Source organism: Thunnus albacares, chromosome 22, assembly GCF_914725855.1.
Source record: "Thunnus albacares chromosome 22, fThuAlb1.1, whole genome shotgun sequence".
Taxonomy (NCBI): domain Eukaryota; kingdom Metazoa; phylum Chordata; class Actinopteri; order Scombriformes; family Scombridae; genus Thunnus; species Thunnus albacares.
Genome location: NC_058127.1, coordinates 21533040 through 21553417, shown reverse-complemented (window position 1 = coordinate 21553417; position 20378 = coordinate 21533040). Strand labels below are relative to the sequence as shown.

The following is a 20378-nucleotide window of genomic DNA, read 5'->3' as shown; positions in this document are numbered from 1 at the left end:
CAATGTCCTTACTGGCTCCTCCTCCATCAAACACCAATCATATTGTTTTGCTGTCAGATCTCCATCTGAGGCAGATAAAATAATCAAGAAAGAGACTTTGAGAGAGATGAGAATGAAAACATTTAGCTCACTTTATTTATTTGCACAAATAACAAAACACACACAAACAATACATTAAAGAATTAAAAATGATTTTCATCAAGTGCTTAACTCAACAACACACAACACAATTTTGTATGAATCAAACTTGTTTAGATGATTTGACATCATTTTTGGATAAGTTGATGGTGTGTATCGCTACCCTCACAATACTCCAGCAGCAGATTAATGAAGCATTAGTTTCACTCTGAGCTGTTGCTGTTGTTTCTTCTTGTCTGTCTGCTGGCAGCATAAATAACATGAGTGTCCACTTCTCTCTGTGATGCAGGCCTCCTGCTTCTTATTGTTGTTGAATACAAAGTCAGTGCTGTGTCCTTCAGCTGATCAGAGTCCAGATTCTGTAAATAAAAGTACATGCAGTTCTACATGTCAAATAGCTGAGTTTGTGAGAAAAACACTATTGACTTGTGATGATTCTACAACCTTTGAAATGATCAAACACAAAAGTGGATTTACCTTGTTCACTAGTGAATTCTGCCCTTCAGTGGCAGCTGAGTGACAGAGACAATACATCTGATCAGTTAATAGAAAGTTTGCTGTCATCACATTTTGGCTACAAGAAATGTTCTATTTTTTCATCATACTGACACTACTGAACATTTCCATAAGTGTTTAGTTTGAGTAATTCTCATAAAGTACCTGTCTTAAGTTTCCTGACTTTAACCAGCAGACCAATGATGACCATTACAAGGAAAACAGTCAGACCAGCCAGGATCACACTCGTCAACTTTGTTGTTGCATCCGACTCTGCCACAAGAAAGATCTTTAATCAGACTGTTTCTCCTTTTCTAGCTAAAAATGACGAACATTAAAATGGACAAATGAATTTTGAACAATGAAATCTATAAGAGACTCTTACGTTTAGACTTTCTGCCAATGTCATCATATGATTCATCATCACTGCCTTTTAATGAAATGAAGATACATTTTATTTTTATTTTGCTTTAAAAATGTGCATCAATTTCTTGTTCTGACAATAATTAAATAGCCACCTATAGAAAGACATAAGAGAAGAATATAAATTTCATAACATCTTACCTTCAACATTTAAATGTATGACACTTAAAACTATCTGTCCGTAAATGTAAAATCCACAGAAATAAACCCCTGAGTCAGATAAATCCACTTCCTTAATGTTGAGAGAGGTTGTGGAAATGTTGGAGCTCATTTGAAATTTTCCATTTTGAACTCCATCACAGTATTTAACAGTTTCAGAGTTGATCATAGTTGAGATACAGCTGGCTTTGGTTCTGTTGACCAGTCTGAACCAGGATATTGTTGCTTGACCTTTGTAAATTTTGGTGCACTGCAGTGTGACGTTTTCACCAGACTGGACCTCCACAGTGTGAGACTCAGAAAGTGAGACAGAGATCCAGCCTGAAACACACAGCAGAGACAACAAGAGATTTAGTTGTTATAGGAAGAAAAACAAAACCTCTTAATAAATTGAATAATGAGCAAAAACCATTAAATTGTGGCAGCAATGAAGTTGAGAGAAATGTAGTGGCAGTACTTACTGATGCTGCAGAGAATGAAAGCTGTTATCAAGGTAAGGTTCATCATGGTGCGTATGATTGTAGCTCAGCAATGTGTGTAATCAAACTGTGCTCCAGGAAGGGTGCTCTCAACTTAAGAGGTGGGGCCATTTTTTCTTGCTCATACAGTTGCGTAAACTGTCCACATGAATGCTTTCTGTAAAACGAGTGTTGATGCCAAATGATCGTCTGAACAGACACGAGATGGTTATCCTAAAGATTATTTTAGCTGCGTAGTGTTCAAACCAAAGTTAAAGAATGATAGAATTCACATGTTATTTTCTTATACTAAATACTCACATGGCCTGGATTAATCTCATAAATGCCATAAAAATGGCCACGTCAGACATCTGAGAAGTGTCAGGAAATGTAATATTTTAAAGAGTTCCTGGTCACTCTGAACACCAGCGTGCAAGCTGCAGAATATGAGATAATAGTCTTCATGTGTAGAACAAAGTGCTTTATGTCTAGTTGCTCATCAGATACATTGAGGAAACAAAGACGCCCAGATAGAAACAACATAAAGACAAGTGGAATTTAAAATCATCTGATGAATGAAAGATGCAGGTTTTATCAACCACTTTTGTTGACGTGTCTGTATTAGAAGCTTTAATTAACATTCTTACTCATTGTAAGTGAGGAACTTGCAGTTTTCTTTATGTTTACAGCTGCAGACAGTTGACTTGAGTGGTTTACAATACAGATGCTGGTCATGTGTTGTGATTTACTTAATTTTTAAAAACTTATATGCTCTAGTGAGTGGATGTGAAGATCTGTGATTCCATTACATACTCATACATATTCACAGCAGTAGATCACTTCGCTGAGCCTCAATAGTTATTCATAAACCTTTGTTTGACTAGTTTATTTCTGAACCCGCCCATCACACGCCGCGCCACCCACCACTACAAGTAAGTTCTCAACCTGTAGGAAACACTGTACATGTTGAAGACATGACAGATCACAGCAAAGACCCAGCAGATGCAGCTCCTGTCCATCTTCACTGTGATCTGGACTCAGTCTTCCTCAACGCAGCTGCCAACAAGTTTCTTGAAAATATCAACGACTCGTTACTTATTACTCATTGAAATGGTAATCACATTACTTTTGTACCTTCTCAACAGTAGAAAGAAATGACTTATATTACAGTTTTCAACTGCTTATATGGATCAAAAAGCTCAGGACAGAATCATTCCTATACAAATACTGGTTAAAACATTCATGAATGTGGGAACTGTTGCAAGGTGAATTAAAAAAATCATGTGTCAATTAGCAGAACTTTATTTCAGATACCTGGAAAAAGAGGGACGAGTGTTTAACCAGTTCCTCCACATGGTACCTCAGAAAAACTTGATGCTGCCAGTCTTCCTTTGAATTTGACGTACCAAATGAATCACTGTGTCACGCACACCTGACATGCACCTTGTCTTGAGAGGATCTGTGTGCATTGATTGAAAAAAAATGCAATTTGTATTTTCTATACCTGGACAGGTCTTAATCTATCTGGACAGGTCTTAATCTATCTGGACAGGCTGCTCAAGTAGAGAGAAACACTGATGTACAGTCTGGAGCAGAGTGAATGTTTTCACATGAGGCTGTCAGTGTCAAACTGTGTCACAAGTTGCTTATAGATCATGTGAAGATAAAACAGTGGTGCAAGTTTGTCAGAAGTGTGAAGATACATATACAGATATGTCACTAATACAGACAGGGCTGTTTGTCACCACAGTGTAAAGTGCAACAAGGGGCAGGTGGGAGCCACATATAATTATATTTATAAATACGACCTTTTAAAATACATATTTGAATTCAGACATTTAGTACATCAACATCAGTTTAAATATCCAGTTTTCACTTTGATGTTTGTAAGTTTTGCAAAAAGGTTTTTATAAATGTTCTGTAGAAGCTGATCATTTAGTCTACTTGACAGCAGAAAGTCACACAGTTAACTACACAGTTAACTACACAGTTAAATACACAGTTTTGACTGAACAGGTCTCTTGACTTTCAGGTCAGTTGTGCTCTGACTACACTGTGCTGTCTCTTCCTGTCAAACAAGTGATGTGTCACTCACCCTCCCTATCGTACTCTCTCTGTAACTAAGTTTGACCGTCATCAGTGTCCTTTCTGCTCTTTTAATTGTCACATTAAGATTGTAGACAGATGAAATAAGAAAGACAAAGACTTTGGCTTAGAAAAGAAAAAGAAAAACACAAGCATGAAAATACAAACTAGTTTTTATTTTTGTGGTTGCTTGTATTCACCACCTACATGTGAGAACAACCACAGAATAATATGATAAAGCATCAGAGCTGCAGTTCCAGTTGCTTCCTGAGTCTATCTAGTGGCAGCATAAACAACATGAGTTTCCTCCTCTCTCTCTGCTGCTGGCCTCCTGCTTCTTATTGTTTTTGGAAGGAACCTCAGCACTGAAGAGTTCAGCTCATCTGAGCCCAAATACTGTAAATCAGAGAGTTGGAGTCACATACTGTATCTCACACTGCAATCTCTGTTTTTTCAATGTCTTCAAGTGCTGCATCTTTTACCAACACAGTTCTTCAGAAGTCAGAAAAAACAAAATGTAGTAGCAGTTTTATTTGGTGTGTTTTGTGGTTGTTGCTACATTGTGAAAATAACATACTGGAGAAAATAGTACAGAGCTGAAGGCCATTCTTGCTGTGGTTGAGATGTCTCTTTTAGACTGACACAGACAGTACTGTTTGTTACACTTGAAAGTGGCAGGATGGACGACTGAGAGCATAAATACATGTTACATGCTAAAAAAACACACCTGGATGTTAGCTGTAGACTATTTTCTTCCATGTACCACTATAGACACTGCGACATACTGTATGTACTGTGCATACAGTCTATATTAAGTCAACATTTAAAGCTTAAGTTTCTGTATTGATGTGCTGTAATAACATCTTTACAAGAGCGATATGGAATAAAACTCAGCACTAGAAAGAAGATGCAACTGTTATGCATCTTTTTTTCTGCCAAAGTGATGGTCTCCTGTCCACCAAACACACAAAAACACATAAAAACACAAGTGCAGATTCACATGAAAAAGCATCAGTTCCCCTCTGAAGAGCTTTTCTTGTTTCTTGAGTCTATCTGGTGGCAGCATACACAACATTTGGCTCCACCGCTCTTCTTTTTGCTTTTGGACCGAAAGTTACTGCTGCATAGTTCAGGTCATCAGAGCCCAGATTCTGTAAATAAAAGTATTTACAGTCAGTCACCTTAACAAGTGGAAATGAAGAGAAAAACAAAACAATGGCTGGACATGATCTTAAATTATAAAACAAATACAAGTAAAGTATCAAACTTTACTTGTAAAGTAAATGATAAAACATGATTCACCTCACTCTGTTGTCGATTCTTTTCTTCATTAGCTGCCAAATGAAAGAGACAATGTATCTAATCAGTTAATTGACCGTCATTATTCTAAAACTTTACTGTTATTCCGTTTTTGGCAAACATGAAATTTAGTATTCTTCCAAAATATTTACACAACTTTAAAGAATTTGTGAAAAAAACTATAAACCAAATACAAGATCGAAACATTACCTCTCTGAAGTTTTCTGTTTTTAACAACCAGACCAATGATGACCGTAGTGTGGAGAACAAACAGACTGCCCAAGATCACCAAGATCACACCCATCAGCTTTGTTGTTGCATCCGACTCTGCCACAAGAAAGATCTTTAATCAGACTGTTTCTCCTTTTCTAGCTAAAAATGACGAACATTAAAATGGACAAATGAATTTTGCACAATGAAATCTATAAGAGACTCTTACGTTTAGACTTTCTGTCAATGTCATCATATGATTCATCATCACTGCCTTTTAATGAAATGAAGATACATTTTATTTTTATTTTACTTTAAAAATGTGCATCAATATCTTGTTCTGACAATAATTAAATAGCCACATATAGAAAGACATAAGAGAAGAATATAAATTTCATAACATCTTACCTTCAACATTTAAATGTATGACACTTAAATATGTCTGTCCGCTAATGTAAAATCCACAGAAATAAACCCCTGAGTCAGATAAATCCACTTCTTTAATGTTGAGGGAGACTGTGGAAATGTTGGAGCTCATTTGAAATTTTCCATTTTGAAATCCATCACAGTATTCAACAGATTCAGAGTTGATCATAGTTGAGATACAGCTGGCTTTGGTTCTGTTGACCAGTCTGAACCAGGATATTGTTGTGTAACCTTTGTAAGTTGTGGTGCACTGCAGTGTGACGTTTTCACCAGACTGGACCTCCACAGTGTGAGACTCAGAAAGTGAGACAGAGATCCAGCCTGAAACACACAGCAGAGACAACAAGAGATTTAGTTGTTATAGGAAGAAAAACAAAACCTCTTAATAAATTGAATAATGAGCAAAAACCATTAAATTCTGGCATCAATGAAGTTGAGAGAAATGTAGTGGCAGTACTTACTGATGCTGCAGAGAATGAAAGCTGTTATCAAGGTAAAGGTCTTCATGGTGCGTATGACTGAAGCTCTGCAATGTCCGTACTTGATGTGTGACCCAGGAAGGTTGATCTCAACATAAAGAGGCGGGCTGTTTTCTTGTTGCTTGTCTTGTTCCTCAAACTGACATTAATGCTTTCAGGAAAAGCATCTTGATGCAGATGTTTGGCCTCAATGAGAACGAGACAAAGTTATTTTTCAGACAATGTGATTTAATAATAAATAATCTTCAAGCCAAATTACATACAATATAGTGAAGAAAGATATATTGAATAAGAGTGTTTCCCCTAGGTTGATTGCTTTGGGGCGGTGGGGGGTGAAGGGTTGTGATGGCTGATGAAAAACTCAGAAGACACATTTCCACGACAACGATTTGGAAGACGAGTCTTTTCTTTGTCTTGAGAAGCTGCAGCATTTATTTATTTACTGCCAGACTGACAAGTTACTGCTAACCTTTTCATCTGCTCTGCTCGCATTCACCGTCACTTTTCTGCCTCTCTCTCTCTGCACTCGCTCAAGTACACACGCTCATTTACACACTCACCACACACACACACACATTACACACTGCCCTATTCCTAAACAGAGCTACACTACGGCAGTGTGGCGCTGCTGAATGAATATTGGGGAAACACTGAGATATTTACCTCAATATCCAGTTTCTTGCTGTTTGTGTTTTTTCTATTATATCATTACACATTATAGCTGCTCCAAGACTAAACAGTGAGTGCTGACATGCTCTCCATGTTGTTGTTATCTCTGATTTCTTCTCAGAGCTGAATACAAACCTTGAGTGCACTTATCATTTTTAATTGTTTTTAATATTCTCATTCAACATTTCTTCTTTTACTGTCATTAATATTGTTGTTCTGTAACCTGTGAAACTAACTGTGGCCTAAACATTGTCAGTCATGTTCTAATGAAATAAAGAATAAAAAGATTGGGAGCAAGAAAATCCTGAGAACATTTTTCAGGACCCGTTATTGTCGAGCGCTTTCATCTAAATTTCACAAAGTACATGCTTCATATCTGGTTGTGTAAATATGAGTTTGTATATTTCAACAAGTGTGAAAGAAACTGTGAAGGTCAATTAGTCAGTTTGTATAAAGTAATGAGTGGAGTAGTGAAATATTGTCAGGAGTTGATATATACTGGTAACTTTTAACTAGACTTGGATGTTTGTGGTTATGGCTGAAAACCAGTCTTCCTGTGGTTTAGACTTTACTGTTGCTGTTTGTCGTCTGCTGGTTATTTCTACACTTTGTTTCTCCAAAACATCTGTACAAATACAGCTGCAGATTGTGTTTTATCCTCACGAGCAAAGCAACAAGGCCAGTGTCACTTTTTCTTTTTAGACTTTCTCACAGATTTGTGAGTTCAGAGGCATCATCAGTGTTTCCTCTATATTCATTCATCAGTAAAATTATGAGCGCCGCTGCTAAAATTTCAGATAAACGAGCGACTCATGATTTTCACTCGCACACTGTGCGAGCACAATAACACCCTACGTTATTGTGGATTTTCTTTAGTCATCCTCCCTCTCTTCATTCTTCAAAGGACATCTACGTGAAAGGTACAAGAGTAGCGTAGCTCCGTTAAGGAATAAGGTAGTGTGTGTGTGCGTGTGTGTGTGTGTGTAAATGTGCGTGTGTAGTTGCGTGAGCGTGAGCGCAGACAGCAAGCGGCAGAAACATGACGTGAACGCGAGCGAGCAGAGGAAAAGTTTAGCAGTAAGTTGTCAATGTAGCAGTAAATGTACAGTACAGACTGTGTGTCAGTTACTAAATGCAGCAGCTCCTCAAGACAAAGAAAATACTCATCTATCGAAGGGGGTTAGCCCCGAAGTTAGCAACAACACGTTAGCTTAACTTGACCAAACTCACTTAAGGTGGACTGACTTTGAAGGTGGACCAGCAATTCTCATTTTAGTGTCAGTGTTACTGTTTTTCAAATGCCCCCCACATATGCATATGAATGCAAACACAGTTACTATACTGCTAACATGCTGTCGTTTCTCTCAGATTAAGATCAGAGGCAGACAGAATAAGAAAGACTTTAACAGAGAAGGATTGAAAGAAACACAAGCAATAAAATGCAAACTTTTAATTTATTGATCATTTTTTCACAGTGACTCCTTCCACCCACTGCCCACACACAAACACACATCAGATTACTGTGATAAAGCATCAGTTCCTCTCTGAGTTTATCTGCTGGCAACACAAGTTCTCACCTTTTTTCTTTTTTCTGTCTGAAGAATAAGATGAAGACAAACAAGATAAAAAGACACTGAGACTGAGAGCAAGAGAGAAAGAAGCACGAGAGAATCAAAATACAGAAATACAGGTCACTGTTTCCAGTTAGTATTCTCTAACTGATATCTGATATCTATCTGGACAGGTCTTAATCTATCTGGACAGGTCTTAATCTATCTGGACAGGCTGCCCAAGTAGAGAGAAACACTGATGTACAGTCTGGAGCAGAGTGAATGTTTTCACATGAGGCTGTCAGTGTCAAACTGTGTCACAAGTTGCTTATAGATCATGTGAAGATAAAACAGTGGTGCAAGTTTGTCAGAAGTGTTAAGACACATATACAGATATGTCACTAATACAGACAGGGCTGTTTGTCACCACAGTGTAAAGTGCAACAAGGGGCAGGTGGGAGCCACATATAATTATATTTATAAATACGACCTTTTAAAATACATATTTGAATTCAGACATTTAGTACATCAACATCAGTTTAAATATCCAGTTTTCACTTTGATGGTTGTAAGTTTTGCAAAAAGGTTTTTATAAATGTTCTGTAGAAGCTGATCATTTAGTCTACTTGACAGCAGAAAGTCACACAGTTAACTACACAGTTAACTACACAGTTAACTACACAGTTAAATACACAGTTTTGACTGAACAGGTCTCTTGACTTTCAGGTCAGTTGTTCTCTGACTACACTGTGATATTATGTGTACCTCACTCACTCCTCCACTGTTGCATGTAACTCTCTCTATAAGAGAATGTGGACAGTCATCAATGTCCTTACTGGCTCCTCCTCCCTCAAACACCAATCATATTGTTTTGCTGTCAGATCTCCATCTGAGGCAGATAAAATAATCAAGAAAGAGACTTTGAGAGAGATGAGAATGAAAACATTTAGCTCACTTTATTTATTTGCAGAAATAACAAAACACACACAAACAATACATTAAAGAATTAAAAATGATTTTCATCAGGTGCTTAACTCAACAACACACAACACAATTTTGTATGAATCAAACTTGTTTAGATGATTTGACATCATTTTTGGATAAGTTGATGGTGTGTATCGCTACCCTCACAATACTCCAGCAGCAGATTAATGAAGCATTAATTTCACTCTGAGCTGTTGCTGTTGTTTCTTCTTGTCTGTCTGCTGGCAGCATAAATAACATGAGTGTCCACTTCTCTCTGTGATGCAGGCCTCCTGCTTCTTATTGTTGTTGAATACAAAGTCAGTGCTGTGTCCTTCAGCTGATCAGAGTCCAGATTCTGTAAATAAAAGTACATGCAGTTCTACATGTCAAATAGCTGAGTTTGTGAGAAAAACACTATTGACTTGTGATGATTCTACAACCTTTGAAATGATCAAACACAAAAGTGGATTTACCTTGTTCACTAGTGAATTCTGCTCTTAAGTGGCAGCTGAGTGACAGAGACAATACATCTGATCAGTTAATAGAAAGTTTGCTGTCATCACATTTTGGCTACAAGAAATGTTCTATTTTTTCATCATACTGACACTATTGAACATTTCCATAAGTGTTTAGTTTGAGTAATTCTCATAAAGTACCTGTCTTAAGTTTCCTGACTTTAACCAGCAGACCAATGATGACCATTACAAGGAAAACAGTCAGACCAGCCAGGATCACACTCGTCAACTTTGTTATTCCATCAGACTCACACTCACATTCTACAAGAAAGATCATTAAATCAGACTAAATTACTACCAGAAGTGACTTGAGATGAAAAACAAATCAAGCAGAGATGTTTCATTTTCAAATGTTTGACAATCTGCATTTCTACATCTGCAAATCTTACTTTTAGATGTGTCGTCATCATGTGATTCATCATCACTGCCTTTTAATGAAATGAAGATACATTTTATTGTTATTTTGTATTAAAAATGTGCATCAATATCTTGTTTTGACAATAATTAAATAGCCACATATAGAAAGACATAAGAGAAGAATATAAATTTCATAACATCTTACCTTCAACATTTAAATGTATGACACTTAAAACTGTCTGTCCGTTAATGTAAAATCCACAGAAATAAACCCCTGAGTCAGATAAATCCACTTCCTTAATGTTGAGAGAGACTGTGGAAATGTTGGAGCTCATTTGAAATTTTCCATTTTGAAATCCATCACAGTATTGAACAGTTTTAGAGCTGTACATAGTTGAGATACAGCTGGCTTTGGTTCTGTTGACCAGTCTGAACCAGGTTGTCTTTGATTGGATGTTGGAAATGTTGGTGCACTGCAGTGTGACGTTTTCACCAGACTGGACCTCCACAGTGTGAGACTCAGAAAGTGAGACAGAGATCCAGCCTGAAACACACAGCAGAGACAACAAGAGATTTAGTTGTTATAGGAAGAAAAACAAAACCTCTTAATAAATTGAATAATGAGCAAAAACCATTAAATTCTGGCAGCAATGAAGTTGAGAGAAATGTAGTGGCAGTACTTACTGATGCTGCAGAGAATTAAGGTAAAGCTCTTCGTTGTGGATAATTGTGTCACTGCCAGTATAGTTTCTAATACTGAGCTCCTATAAAGGTGGTAAGAGAGGCAGGTTGTTTTTGTTTTTCTTCCTGCCGCTAACACAGACCTGCAAGTGCAATGCAACACCTTTGTGCAAATTTTAGCGTTTCGCAAACCCAGTAACAAAAACTTAGAAATTTGAACTCACTGGAAAGGTGGCGCTAGAAGACTCAAAATATTATGATACCACATTATATCTGCGTCAGATGCAACTTGACACAAAAGTTTCCTCATAGAATTGCAGATGCATAAAGACATCCTCAGCGACTCCTGCAGTTTTATGCAGACGCAGTATAACTGAAAGCATCCTCACCTGATCCATAACAGTCTAGTATAACATATGAAATGAGATTGGTTTATGCTTGAAGCTGCTTTTTAAGGATGTTTGGGTTGATTCGAAGGTTCAGTGGGACTGATATCATGTGTCCTATGATCACTTGCAGGGACCAGCTCCCATTATAATAATCTTATTAAACTGTTCATTCACAAGAATACAAGAATGCCGATTTAAAAAAAACACAGCAACTTCTTGGAGTTTTCTTGTTGCTGAAATCTTCCCTGCTGACACCCACAGATACTTTTTCAAATTTTTGTACCATTCTCCACTTCTTCTTTAGTCCTTTTGTAGTAATCTGTTCATATAAAAAGTAATTGTGGAAACAGAAAAGGAGGCACAGGGTTTCTGTTTCTGTAGTCACTAGATATAAATGGCCTCTTTGTTTTAAAGGCAGATGTTGATGTAGTGTGTGACAGTAAAGTAGTTAAGTGAGAACGTGTAAATTAATGAGAGTGGAGTGATTTGACAATGTCAGAAGAGATTAACGAAGCATTATTCTTGTATGAGAACAGGAAGGCATTTAATGTCTGTGGTCATGACTGACTCTTGACTCGTAGACAACAGTGTTTTCCATCAGAGTGCTGCTTTATTCTATTGTCTTTTTTTCCCACTAGTTTAATTTTGTCCCAGATATTTTTTGATGCTTCCTTTTCTACTCTCTGACAAAGCTTTGACTCTAGAGGCCTCATGATCTTCACCTCATTTACACTCAGACCACACTGTGCTGTCTCTTCCTGTCAAACAAGTGATATGTACCTCCCTCACTCCTCCCCCTGACAGACCCCTCGATTTGACTTCCTTGTGCATGTTTGACAGTAATAAATGTTCTTTCTGACTCCTCCTCCATCACACATCATACATGCTCTTTTTTTCAGACAAAAAGGCAGAAAAAATAAGAGCGACTTTGACTGAGAGAGACAGAGAAGAAGAAACATGAGCAGGAAAACACAACCACAGTTTGAGTACAGAAACATTATGAACATTTTATTTTTTGTTGGTGACGCCTCACCCACTGCCCACACACAAAAGCACAGCAGCAGATAAATGTAATAAAGTATAATTTCCACTCTGAGCTGCAGTTCCAGATGTTTCCTGAGTTTATCTGGTGGCAGCATAAACAACACCTAGCTCCTCTCTTTCGGATGCAGGCCGGCGGTTTCTCTTTGGTTTCGGCTGGAAACTCAGCGCTGCGTAGTTCAGGTCATCTGAACCCAGATTCTGTAAATCACATTTTTACCATTAAATCACTATTTTGTAACAGTTTGTTTGTAGCCATACCTCAGACAAGTAAATGCTTCTAGCTAGTATGGTTATAAAGGCACAGCAGAAAGGCCCAATTTTCTCTCTCTTGGGGAAATATCTTCTAGTTGAAATGATGAAGCATTTCAACGATCAAAATCACTGTGGGAAAGAAGGGGAAAAGTGTGGCTACCGCTAGCATTTGGCTGACGTTTTGAGTATGCCATATGCTGACGAAAATCACAAATTTTGCTCACTTTTCATGTCAATGAACCTAAACTGCCAGATTAAAGAAGATTACAGTTGAAATTAGAGTTTAAAAGTCTAAATTAACAGGGTTCATTTTAGTTTAGATGAAAAAAGGCTATTATGACTGCGTGTTTGTAAAGATTACTAACACACTTATCATGTGTAGAGTTTATATAATAAATGTGAAGTTTTGGCTCACCTTGTTTCTTTCTGGCTGTGGTTCTTTATTGGCAGCTAAATGACAAAAGACAGTCAGTCTGAATACTTAATTATCACTCTATATACTTTGGATTTGTTCCTCATGTTGACACAATTTACAAGACGGTGTGCTACAAATGATAAACTAGCTGTACCTGTTTTAAGTTTCCTGATTTTAACAGCCAGAACAATGAGGACTATAGTGAACAAGAGAATCACAACACCCAGGACCACACTCATCAGGACTGTTCTCCCATCACACTCTTCTACAAGAAAAAATGATTAGACTTTGTTTCTTTAGTCTGGTGGTAGCATGCACAATGACAAAATCTTGAGAGAAGGAAGGAGAATCTTACTTTTAGACTTAAAATGCTCTTCATCATCAGACTCAGAATCATCAGAATCACCATTACCTCTAAATAGATGGGGATAAAATGATCTGACACATATTGGTTTCCTGTTTTCACGCCATACTGTGATAAAAAAAAATTGACTCTAAATATGATGAGAAACTGAAAGAGATAAGACATGACCACAATCTTACCTTGAACGCTTAACTCTTTTACATCGGCAATGACTGTGTGTAAGTTGATGTAAAATCCACATAAATACAGCCCAGAGTCAGATAAATCCACTCGCTTGATTTTAAGAAAGACAGTTGAAATGTTGGAATGCATTTCAAATTTTCCGTTCTGAAATCCATCACAGAGTGAAGCTTTGTCTGCAGACCCGTGCATAGAGGAGATACAGCTGGCTTTGGTTCTGTTGACCACTCTGAACCATTCTGTCATAGATGGAGCTTTGGAGATGTTGGAGCACTGCAGTGTGACTTTTTCACCTGGCTGGACCTCCACAGTCTGAGGCTCAGAAACTGAGACAGAGATCCAGCCTGAAACACACAGCAGAGACAACAAGAGATTTAATCTTCAGCTGATAAAGCAACAACAGTACATCTAAATGAATTCAGCACTACTGGTACTTACTAAGGCTGCAGAGAAGTAATGCTGTTTCTAAGGTGAAGCTCTTCATTGTGCGTATAACTGTGTCTCAGCATGGACACTTTATGTCACTGTAAGGGGGTTTCATTGTAAAGGGGCGGAGTATTGAATACTTCATGCTAGAAAGCTCCAATCGCTCACCACCAAATACCTGTACCAGATGCTTCAAAGAATTTAGAGAATTAGAAGCCAACCTCAGGTTCTGTGACTTTCAACTGCACAGTCCAAACTGGAACCTGTGATGGAGAACGCAGAGTTTACTGGTTCAGACACGGATCTTTCAGTCTAAACATGTCTCCACAGCACAGTCTCCATCACAGATCTGTGTTTATGATTTTGAGAAAATGAACCTGATCTCCTCTGATGCTGGAACTAATGTGCTGTGGCCTCCTGTGGGGAGATATTGTTTGGAAGTGGAAGCGAGCTGCTCATCAAAGACGATGTTGAAGACCCAGTGGCACAGATTAGAGTCTTAGTCTGGCTGTCCATCATTAGAACTGAGATCCTCTTGTGCTTGAACTATTGTTGATTACTGTGTGACTCATGTTTCTTATTAGAGGGAGGGCAGTGTTGGTTGATTGGTCAGTCCGTCCACCGCTGTGATCCAATCTGAAATATCTCAACAGCAATAGGATGATTACAAAGTACCATTTAGCATTTAGCATAAAGCACTTTATCCTGCTCTTCGTGGTCTTGATTATAAGAATACCAGTGACTTACTCCAGCTTGCTCCCTTGTGCTCTGGTGTAACTAATTCAGTGAACACCTCTCAACATTAGGAACCTGGTGGCTGGAAAGTAGTAGAACAGGAAGGCATTTGATGTCTGTGGTCATGACTGACTCTTGACTCGTAGACAACAGTGTTTTCCATCAGAGTGCTACTTTATTATATTGTCTTTTTTTCCCAAAAAGTTTAAATTTAGCAGCTAGTTAAGTAGGTCAGTTTTCGATGCTTCCTTTTCTACTTTCTGACAAAGCTTTGACTCTAGAGGTCTCATGATCTTCACCTCATTTACACTCAGACCACACTGTGCTGTCTCTTCCTGTCAAACAAGTGATGTGTACCTCCCTCACTCCTCCCCCTGACAGACCCCTCGATTTGACTTCCTTGTGCATGTTTGACAGTAATATATGTTCTTTCTGACTCCTCCTCCATCACACATCATACATGCTCTTTTTTTCAGACAAAAAGGCAGAAAAAATAAGAAACATGAGCAGGAAAACACAACCACAGCTTGAGTATGAAAACATTATGAACATTTTATTTTTTGTTGGTGACGCCTCACCCACTGCCCACACACAAAAGCACAACAGTAGATAAATGTAATAAAGCATAATTTCCACTCTGAGCTGCAGTTCCAGATGTTTCCTGAGTTTATCTGGTGGCAGCATAAACAACATGAGTTTCCTCCTCTCTCTCTGCTGCTGGCCTCCTGCTTCTTATTGTTTTTGGAAGGAATCTCAGCATTGAAGAGTTCAGCTCATCAGAGCCCAAATCCTGTAAATCAGAGAATTTGAGTCACATACTGTATCTCACATATCATAGCTAAGATTTTCAGGAACCAACACAGAATCTGTACTGGTCCATGGTTCTTGTAGACAACACTGGTAGCAAAAGTGTTTTTCAGGACTTGGCTGAAGGCTAAATCTGGTGTTTCAGTCACATACTATACACCTACACTGCTTTGCACCAACTAACTTAAAGTAAGGATTCATCATAGCTTTGTCAGGGTTATTTAAAAAATTAAAACACCGATAAATGATTTAAACCAAAGTTCAATATTTGTTCACACCAACATAAAATATCAGCAATAATGACTGCAGTTCAAAAATAGAACCATCACCACTACATCTGTGAGCACTTATTTTCTAACTGTTTGTAGTATATTTATAATGTCACATCAGAGACTGTTAGGAAGGAGGTTGAGCTGTAGATCCAACAACATTTTGCTCTCCATCAGGTCTAATAGCAATCCAGCTTAATTAAAGCTTATGCGTCATTTGATGAATGCCTGCCTGACTGCAATTTGTCACCTGCTGCACAGTGAGACAAAGATCATTAATAGTTAAATAGTCAGTTCACCTTCTTTCTTCCTGGCTGCCTTTCTTCTTTAGCCGCTAAATGACAAAAGACAAAATGCCAGAGTTTGATTAGTTCACAATCATTAAAAGAACCCTTGTATTTGTTGTTGTGTAGCAGATTTTATCCAGCTGTACCTGTCTGAAGTTTCCTGATTTTAACAGCCAGAACAATGAGGACTATAGTGAACAAGAGAATCACAACACCCAGGACCACACTCATCAGGACTGTTCTCCCATCACACTCTTCTACAAGAAAAAATGATTAGACTTTGTTTCTTTAGTCTGGTGGCTTAAGATGTTGTAAATATTCAAATTACTGGTTCCGTTGTAACATGCACAGTGTGAAAATCTTGAGAGAAGGAAGGAGAATCTTACTTTTAGACTTAAAATGTTCTTCATCATCAGACTCAGAATCATCATAATCACCATTACCTTAAAAAAGATGGGGATAAAATGATCTGACACATATTGGTTTCCTGTTTTCACGCCATACTGTGATAAAAAAATTGACTCTAAATATGATGAGAAACAGTCAACTGAAAGAGATAAGACATGACCACAATCTTACCTTGAACGCTTAACTCTGTTACATCGGCAATGACAGTGTGTGTGTTGATGTAAAATCCACAGAAATACAGCCCAGAGTCAGATAAATCCACTCGCTTGATTTTAAGAAAGACAGTTGAAATGTTGGAAAGCATTTCAAATTTTCCGTTCTGAAATCCATCACAGAGTGAAGCTTTGTCTCCAGACTCGTACATAGAGGAGATACAGCTGGCTTTGGTTCTGTTGACCACTCTGAACCAGTCTGTCTGAGTTGGAGCTCTGGAAATGTTGGAGCACTGCAGTGTGACTTCTCCACCAGGCTGGACCTCCACAATGTGAGGCTCAGAAACTGAGACAGAGATCCAGCCTGAAACACACAGCAGAGACAACAAGAGATTTAATCTTCAGCTGATAAAGCAACAACAGTACATCTAAATGAATTCAACACTTACTAATTTGCAAGTTTAAATCCTGGTGGTTTACTGGATGAAATAGAGGTTTGTTTTACATTTTGTGCTCAGAATAATTTAATACTGGTACTTACTGAGGCTGCAGAGAAGTAATGCTGTTATTAAGGTGAAGCTCTTCATTGTGCGTATAACTGTGTCTCAGCATGGGCACTTTATGTCACTGTAAGGGGGTTTCATTGTAAAGGGGCGGAGTAGTGAATACTTCATGCTAGAAAGCTCCAATCGCTCACCACCAAATATCTGTACCAGATGCTTCAAAGAATTTAGAGAATTAGAAGCCAACCTCAGGTTCTGTGACTTTCAACTGCACGGTACAAACTGGAACTTGTGATGGAGAACGCAGAGTTTACTGGTTCAGGCACGGATCTTTCAGTCTAAACATGTCTCCACAGCACAGTCTCCATCACAGAGTTGTGTTTATCATTTTCAGAAAATGAACCTGATCTCCTCTGATGCTGGAACTTACTACTGTGCTGTGGCCTCCTGTGGGGAGATACTGTTTGGAAGTGGAAGCGAGCTGCTCATCAAAGACGATGTTGAAGACCCAATGACACAGATTAGAGTCTTAGTCTGGCTGTCCATCATTAGAACTGGGATCCTCTTGTGCTTGAACTATTGTTGATTACTGTGTGACTCTACAGAGGCTCAACACTGTTGTCTGCTCCTGTTATGAGACATGAAGTCATGTTTCCTATTAGAGGGAGGGCAGTGTTGGTTGATTGGTCAGTCCGTCCACTGCTGTGATCTGATCTGAAATATCTCAACAGCAATAGGATGATTACAAAGTACCATTTAGCATTTAGCATTTAGCATTTAGCATAAAGCACTGCTGTGTCTAAGTACAGCCTCACACAGCTGCTAGCATGGCTGTAGACTTGTAGTCTTGTTTAACACCATCATTCTTCTTTATCCTGCTCTTCGTGGTCTTGATTATGAGAATACCAGTGACTTACTCCAGCTTGCTCCCTTGTGCTCTGGTGTAACTAATACAGTGAACACCTCTCAACATTAGGAACCTGATGGCTGGAAGTGTAACCTGAGACTGTGGCTGAGTATGTTAAATGAAGAGCTGTGCACTGAAAAATGACACAGTTGCATCAGGCCTCTTTGTTCAGTTTTAAAGGCAGATGTTGGTGTAGTGTGTGAGAGTAAAGTAGTTAAGTGAGAATGTATAAATTAATGAGGAGTGAAGTGATTTGACAATGTCAGAAGAGATTAATATATATATATATTTAACAGAGCATTATTCTTGTATGAGAACAGGAAGGCATTTGATGTCTGTGGTCATGACTGACTCTTGACTCGTAGACAACAGTGTTTTCCATCAGAGTGCTGCTTATTATATTGTCTTTTTTTCCCCAAAAAGTTTAAATTCAGCAGTTAGTTAAGTGGGTCAGTTTTTGATGCTTCCTTTTCTACTTTCTGACAAAGCTTTGACTCTAGAGGCCTCATGATCTTCACCTCATTTACACTCAGACCACACTGTGCTGTCTCTTCCTGTCAAACAAGTGATGTGTACCTCCCTCACTCCTCCCCCTGACAGACCCCTCGATTTGACTTCCTTGTGCATGTTTGACAGTAATAAATGTTCTTTCTGACTCCTCCTCCATCACACATCATACATGCTCTTTTTTTCAGACAAAAAGGCAGAAAAAATAAGAAACATGAGCAGGAAAACACAACCACAGCTTGAGTCCAGAAACATTATGAACATTTTATTTTTTGTTGGTGACGCCTCACCCACTGCCCACACACAAAAGCACAGCAGCAGATGAATGTAATAAAGAATAATTTCCACTCTGAGCTGCAGTTCCAGATGTTTCCTGAGTTTATCTGGTGGCAGCATAAACAACACCTAGCTCCTCTCTTTCGGATGCAGGCCGGCGGTTTCTTTTTGGTTTCGGCTGGAAACTCAGCGCTGCGTAGTTCAGGTCATCTGAACCCAGATTCTGTAAATCACATTTTTACCATTAAATCACTATTTTGTAAGAGTTTGTTTATAACTATACTTCAGACAAGTAAATGCTACTAGCTAGTATGGTTATAAAGGCACAGCAGAAAGGCCCACTTTTCTCTCTCTTGGGGAAATATCTTCTAGTTGAAATGATGAAGCATTTCAACGATGTTTCAGAGGAGAAAAAGAACAAAATCACTGTGGGAAAGAAGGGGAAAAGTGTGGCTACTGCTAGCATTTGTCTGACATTTTGAGTATGCCATATGCTGACAAAAATCACAAATTTTGCTCACTTTTCATGTCAATGAACCTAAACTGCCAGATTAAAGAAGATTACAGTTGAAATTAGAGTTTAAAAGTCTAAATTAACAGGGTTCATTTTAGTTTAGATGAAAAAAGGCTATTATGACTGCGTGCTTGTAAAGATTACTAACACACTTATCATGTGTAGAGTTTATATAATAAATGTGAAGTTTTGGCTCACCTTGTTTCTTTCTGGCTGTGGTTCTTTATTGGCAGCTAAATGACAAAAGACAAAGTCTGAATACTTAATTATCATTTTATATGCTTTGGATTTGTTCCTCATGTTGACACAATTTACAAGACGGTGTGCTACAAATGATAAACTAGCTGTACCTGTTTTAAGTTTCCTGTTTTTAACAGCCAGAACAATGAGGACTATAGTGAACAAGAGAATCACAACACCCAGGACCACACTCATCAGGACTGTTCTCCCATCACACTCTTCTACAAGAAAAAATGATTAGACTTTGTTTCTTTAGTCTGGTGGTAACATGCACAGTGAGAAAATCGTGAGAGAAGGAAGGAGAATCTTACTTTTAGACTTAAAATGTTCTTCATCATCAGACTCAGAATCATCATAATCACCATTACCTTAAAAAAAAAAGATGGGGATAAAATGATCTGACACATATTGGTTTCCTGTTTTCACGCCATACTGTGATAAAAATTTGACTCTAAATATGATGAGAAACAGTCAACTGAAAGAGAAAAGACATGACCACAATCTTACCTTGAACGCTTAACTCTGTTACATCGGCAATGACTGTGTGTGTGTTGATGTAAAATCCACAGAAATACAGCCCAGAGTCAGATAAATCCACTTGCTTGATTTTAAGAAAGACAGTTGAAATGTTGGAAAGCATTTCAAATTTTTCGTTCTGAAATCCATCACAGAGTGAAGCTTTGTCTCCAGACTCGTACATAGAGGAGATACAGCTGGCTTTGGTTCTGTTGACCACTCTGAACCACTCTGTCTGAGTTGGAGCTCCAGAGATGTTGGAGCACTGCAGTGTGAC

At 38.2% G+C, this 20378-nt stretch overlaps 3 protein-coding genes across 4 annotated transcripts; all 3 read right to left on the bottom strand.

The window, feature by feature from the left end:
- Positions 1–275: 275 nt before the first annotated feature.
- On the bottom strand, positions 276–1896 carry LOC122973282. Its single transcript, XM_044340688.1, has 6 exons — positions 1677–1896; positions 1198–1536; positions 1019–1063; positions 799–906; positions 616–650; positions 276–497 (listed from the first exon to the last, which is right to left on the bottom strand). Exons 1-6 carry the CDS (start codon positions 1720–1722, stop codon positions 342–344), a joined length of 729 nt encoding a protein of 242 aa, XP_044196623.1. The 5' UTR covers positions 1723–1896; the 3' UTR covers positions 276–341.
- Positions 1897–4543: 2647 nt separating this feature from the next.
- On the bottom strand, positions 4544–7687 carry LOC122973289. Its single transcript, XM_044340699.1, has 6 exons — positions 6155–7687; positions 5676–6014; positions 5497–5541; positions 5268–5384; positions 5061–5092; positions 4544–4909 (listed from the first exon to the last, which is right to left on the bottom strand). Exons 1-6 carry the CDS (start codon positions 6198–6200, stop codon positions 4808–4810), a joined length of 681 nt encoding a protein of 226 aa, XP_044196634.1. The 5' UTR covers positions 6201–7687; the 3' UTR covers positions 4544–4807.
- A 4640-nt stretch (positions 7688–12327) lies between these two features.
- LOC122973284 lies at positions 12328–17241 on the bottom strand. 2 transcript variants are annotated; one of them, XM_044340690.1, is made up of 6 exons: positions 17180–17241; positions 13554–13898; positions 13366–13422; positions 13165–13275; positions 13011–13045; positions 12328–12541 (listed from the first exon to the last, which is right to left on the bottom strand). In XM_044340690.1, exons 1-6 carry the CDS (start codon positions 17223–17225, stop codon positions 12422–12424), a joined length of 714 nt encoding a protein of 237 aa, XP_044196625.1. In that variant the 5' UTR covers positions 17226–17241; the 3' UTR covers positions 12328–12421. The 2 variants fall into 2 exon arrangements, with proteins under 2 accessions (XP_044196625.1, XP_044196624.1); XM_044340689.1 differs by lacking the exon at positions 17180–17241 and adding an exon at positions 13993–14108.
- Between the last annotated feature and the right edge of the window lie 3137 nt (positions 17242–20378).

Excerpts from the sequence above, each read along its gene's own strand:
- LOC122973284 (XM_044340690.1), bottom strand. The coding sequence starts at position 17,225 with ATGAAGAGCTTCACCTTAATAACAGCATTACTTCTCTGCAGCCTCA. Across the intron at positions 13,899-17,179 it reads ATTACTTCTCTGCAGCCTCA|GCTGGATCTCTGTCTCAGTT; the intron begins GTAAGTACCAGT and ends TGTGTGTTTCAG. Across the intron at positions 13,276-13,365 it reads AGAGCATTTTAAGTCTAAAA|AAGAGTGTGATGGGAGAACA; the intron begins GTAAGATTCTCC and ends TTTTTCTTGTAG.
- LOC122973289 (XM_044340699.1), bottom strand. The coding sequence starts at position 6,200 with ATGAAGACCTTTACCTTGATAACAGCTTTCATTCTCTGCAGCATCA. Across the intron at positions 5,385-5,496 it reads CATTGACAGAAAGTCTAAAC|AGTCGGATGCAACAACAAAG; the intron begins GTAAGAGTCTCT and ends TTCTTGTGGCAG. Across the intron at positions 4,910-5,060 it reads AGAATCGACAACAGAGTGAG|AATCTGGGCTCTGATGACCT; the intron begins GTGAATCATGTT and ends TTTTATTTACAG.
- LOC122973282 (XM_044340688.1), bottom strand. The coding sequence starts at position 1,722 with ATGATGAACCTTACCTTGATAACAGCTTTCATTCTCTGCAGCATCA. Across the intron at positions 907-1,018 it reads CATTGGCAGAAAGTCTAAAC|AGTCGGATGCAACAACAAAG; the intron begins GTAAGAGTCTCT and ends TTCTTGTGGCAG. Across the intron at positions 651-798 it reads AGTCAGGAAACTTAAGACAG|CTGCCACTGAAGGGCAGAAT; the intron begins GTACTTTATGAG and ends TCTGTCACTCAG.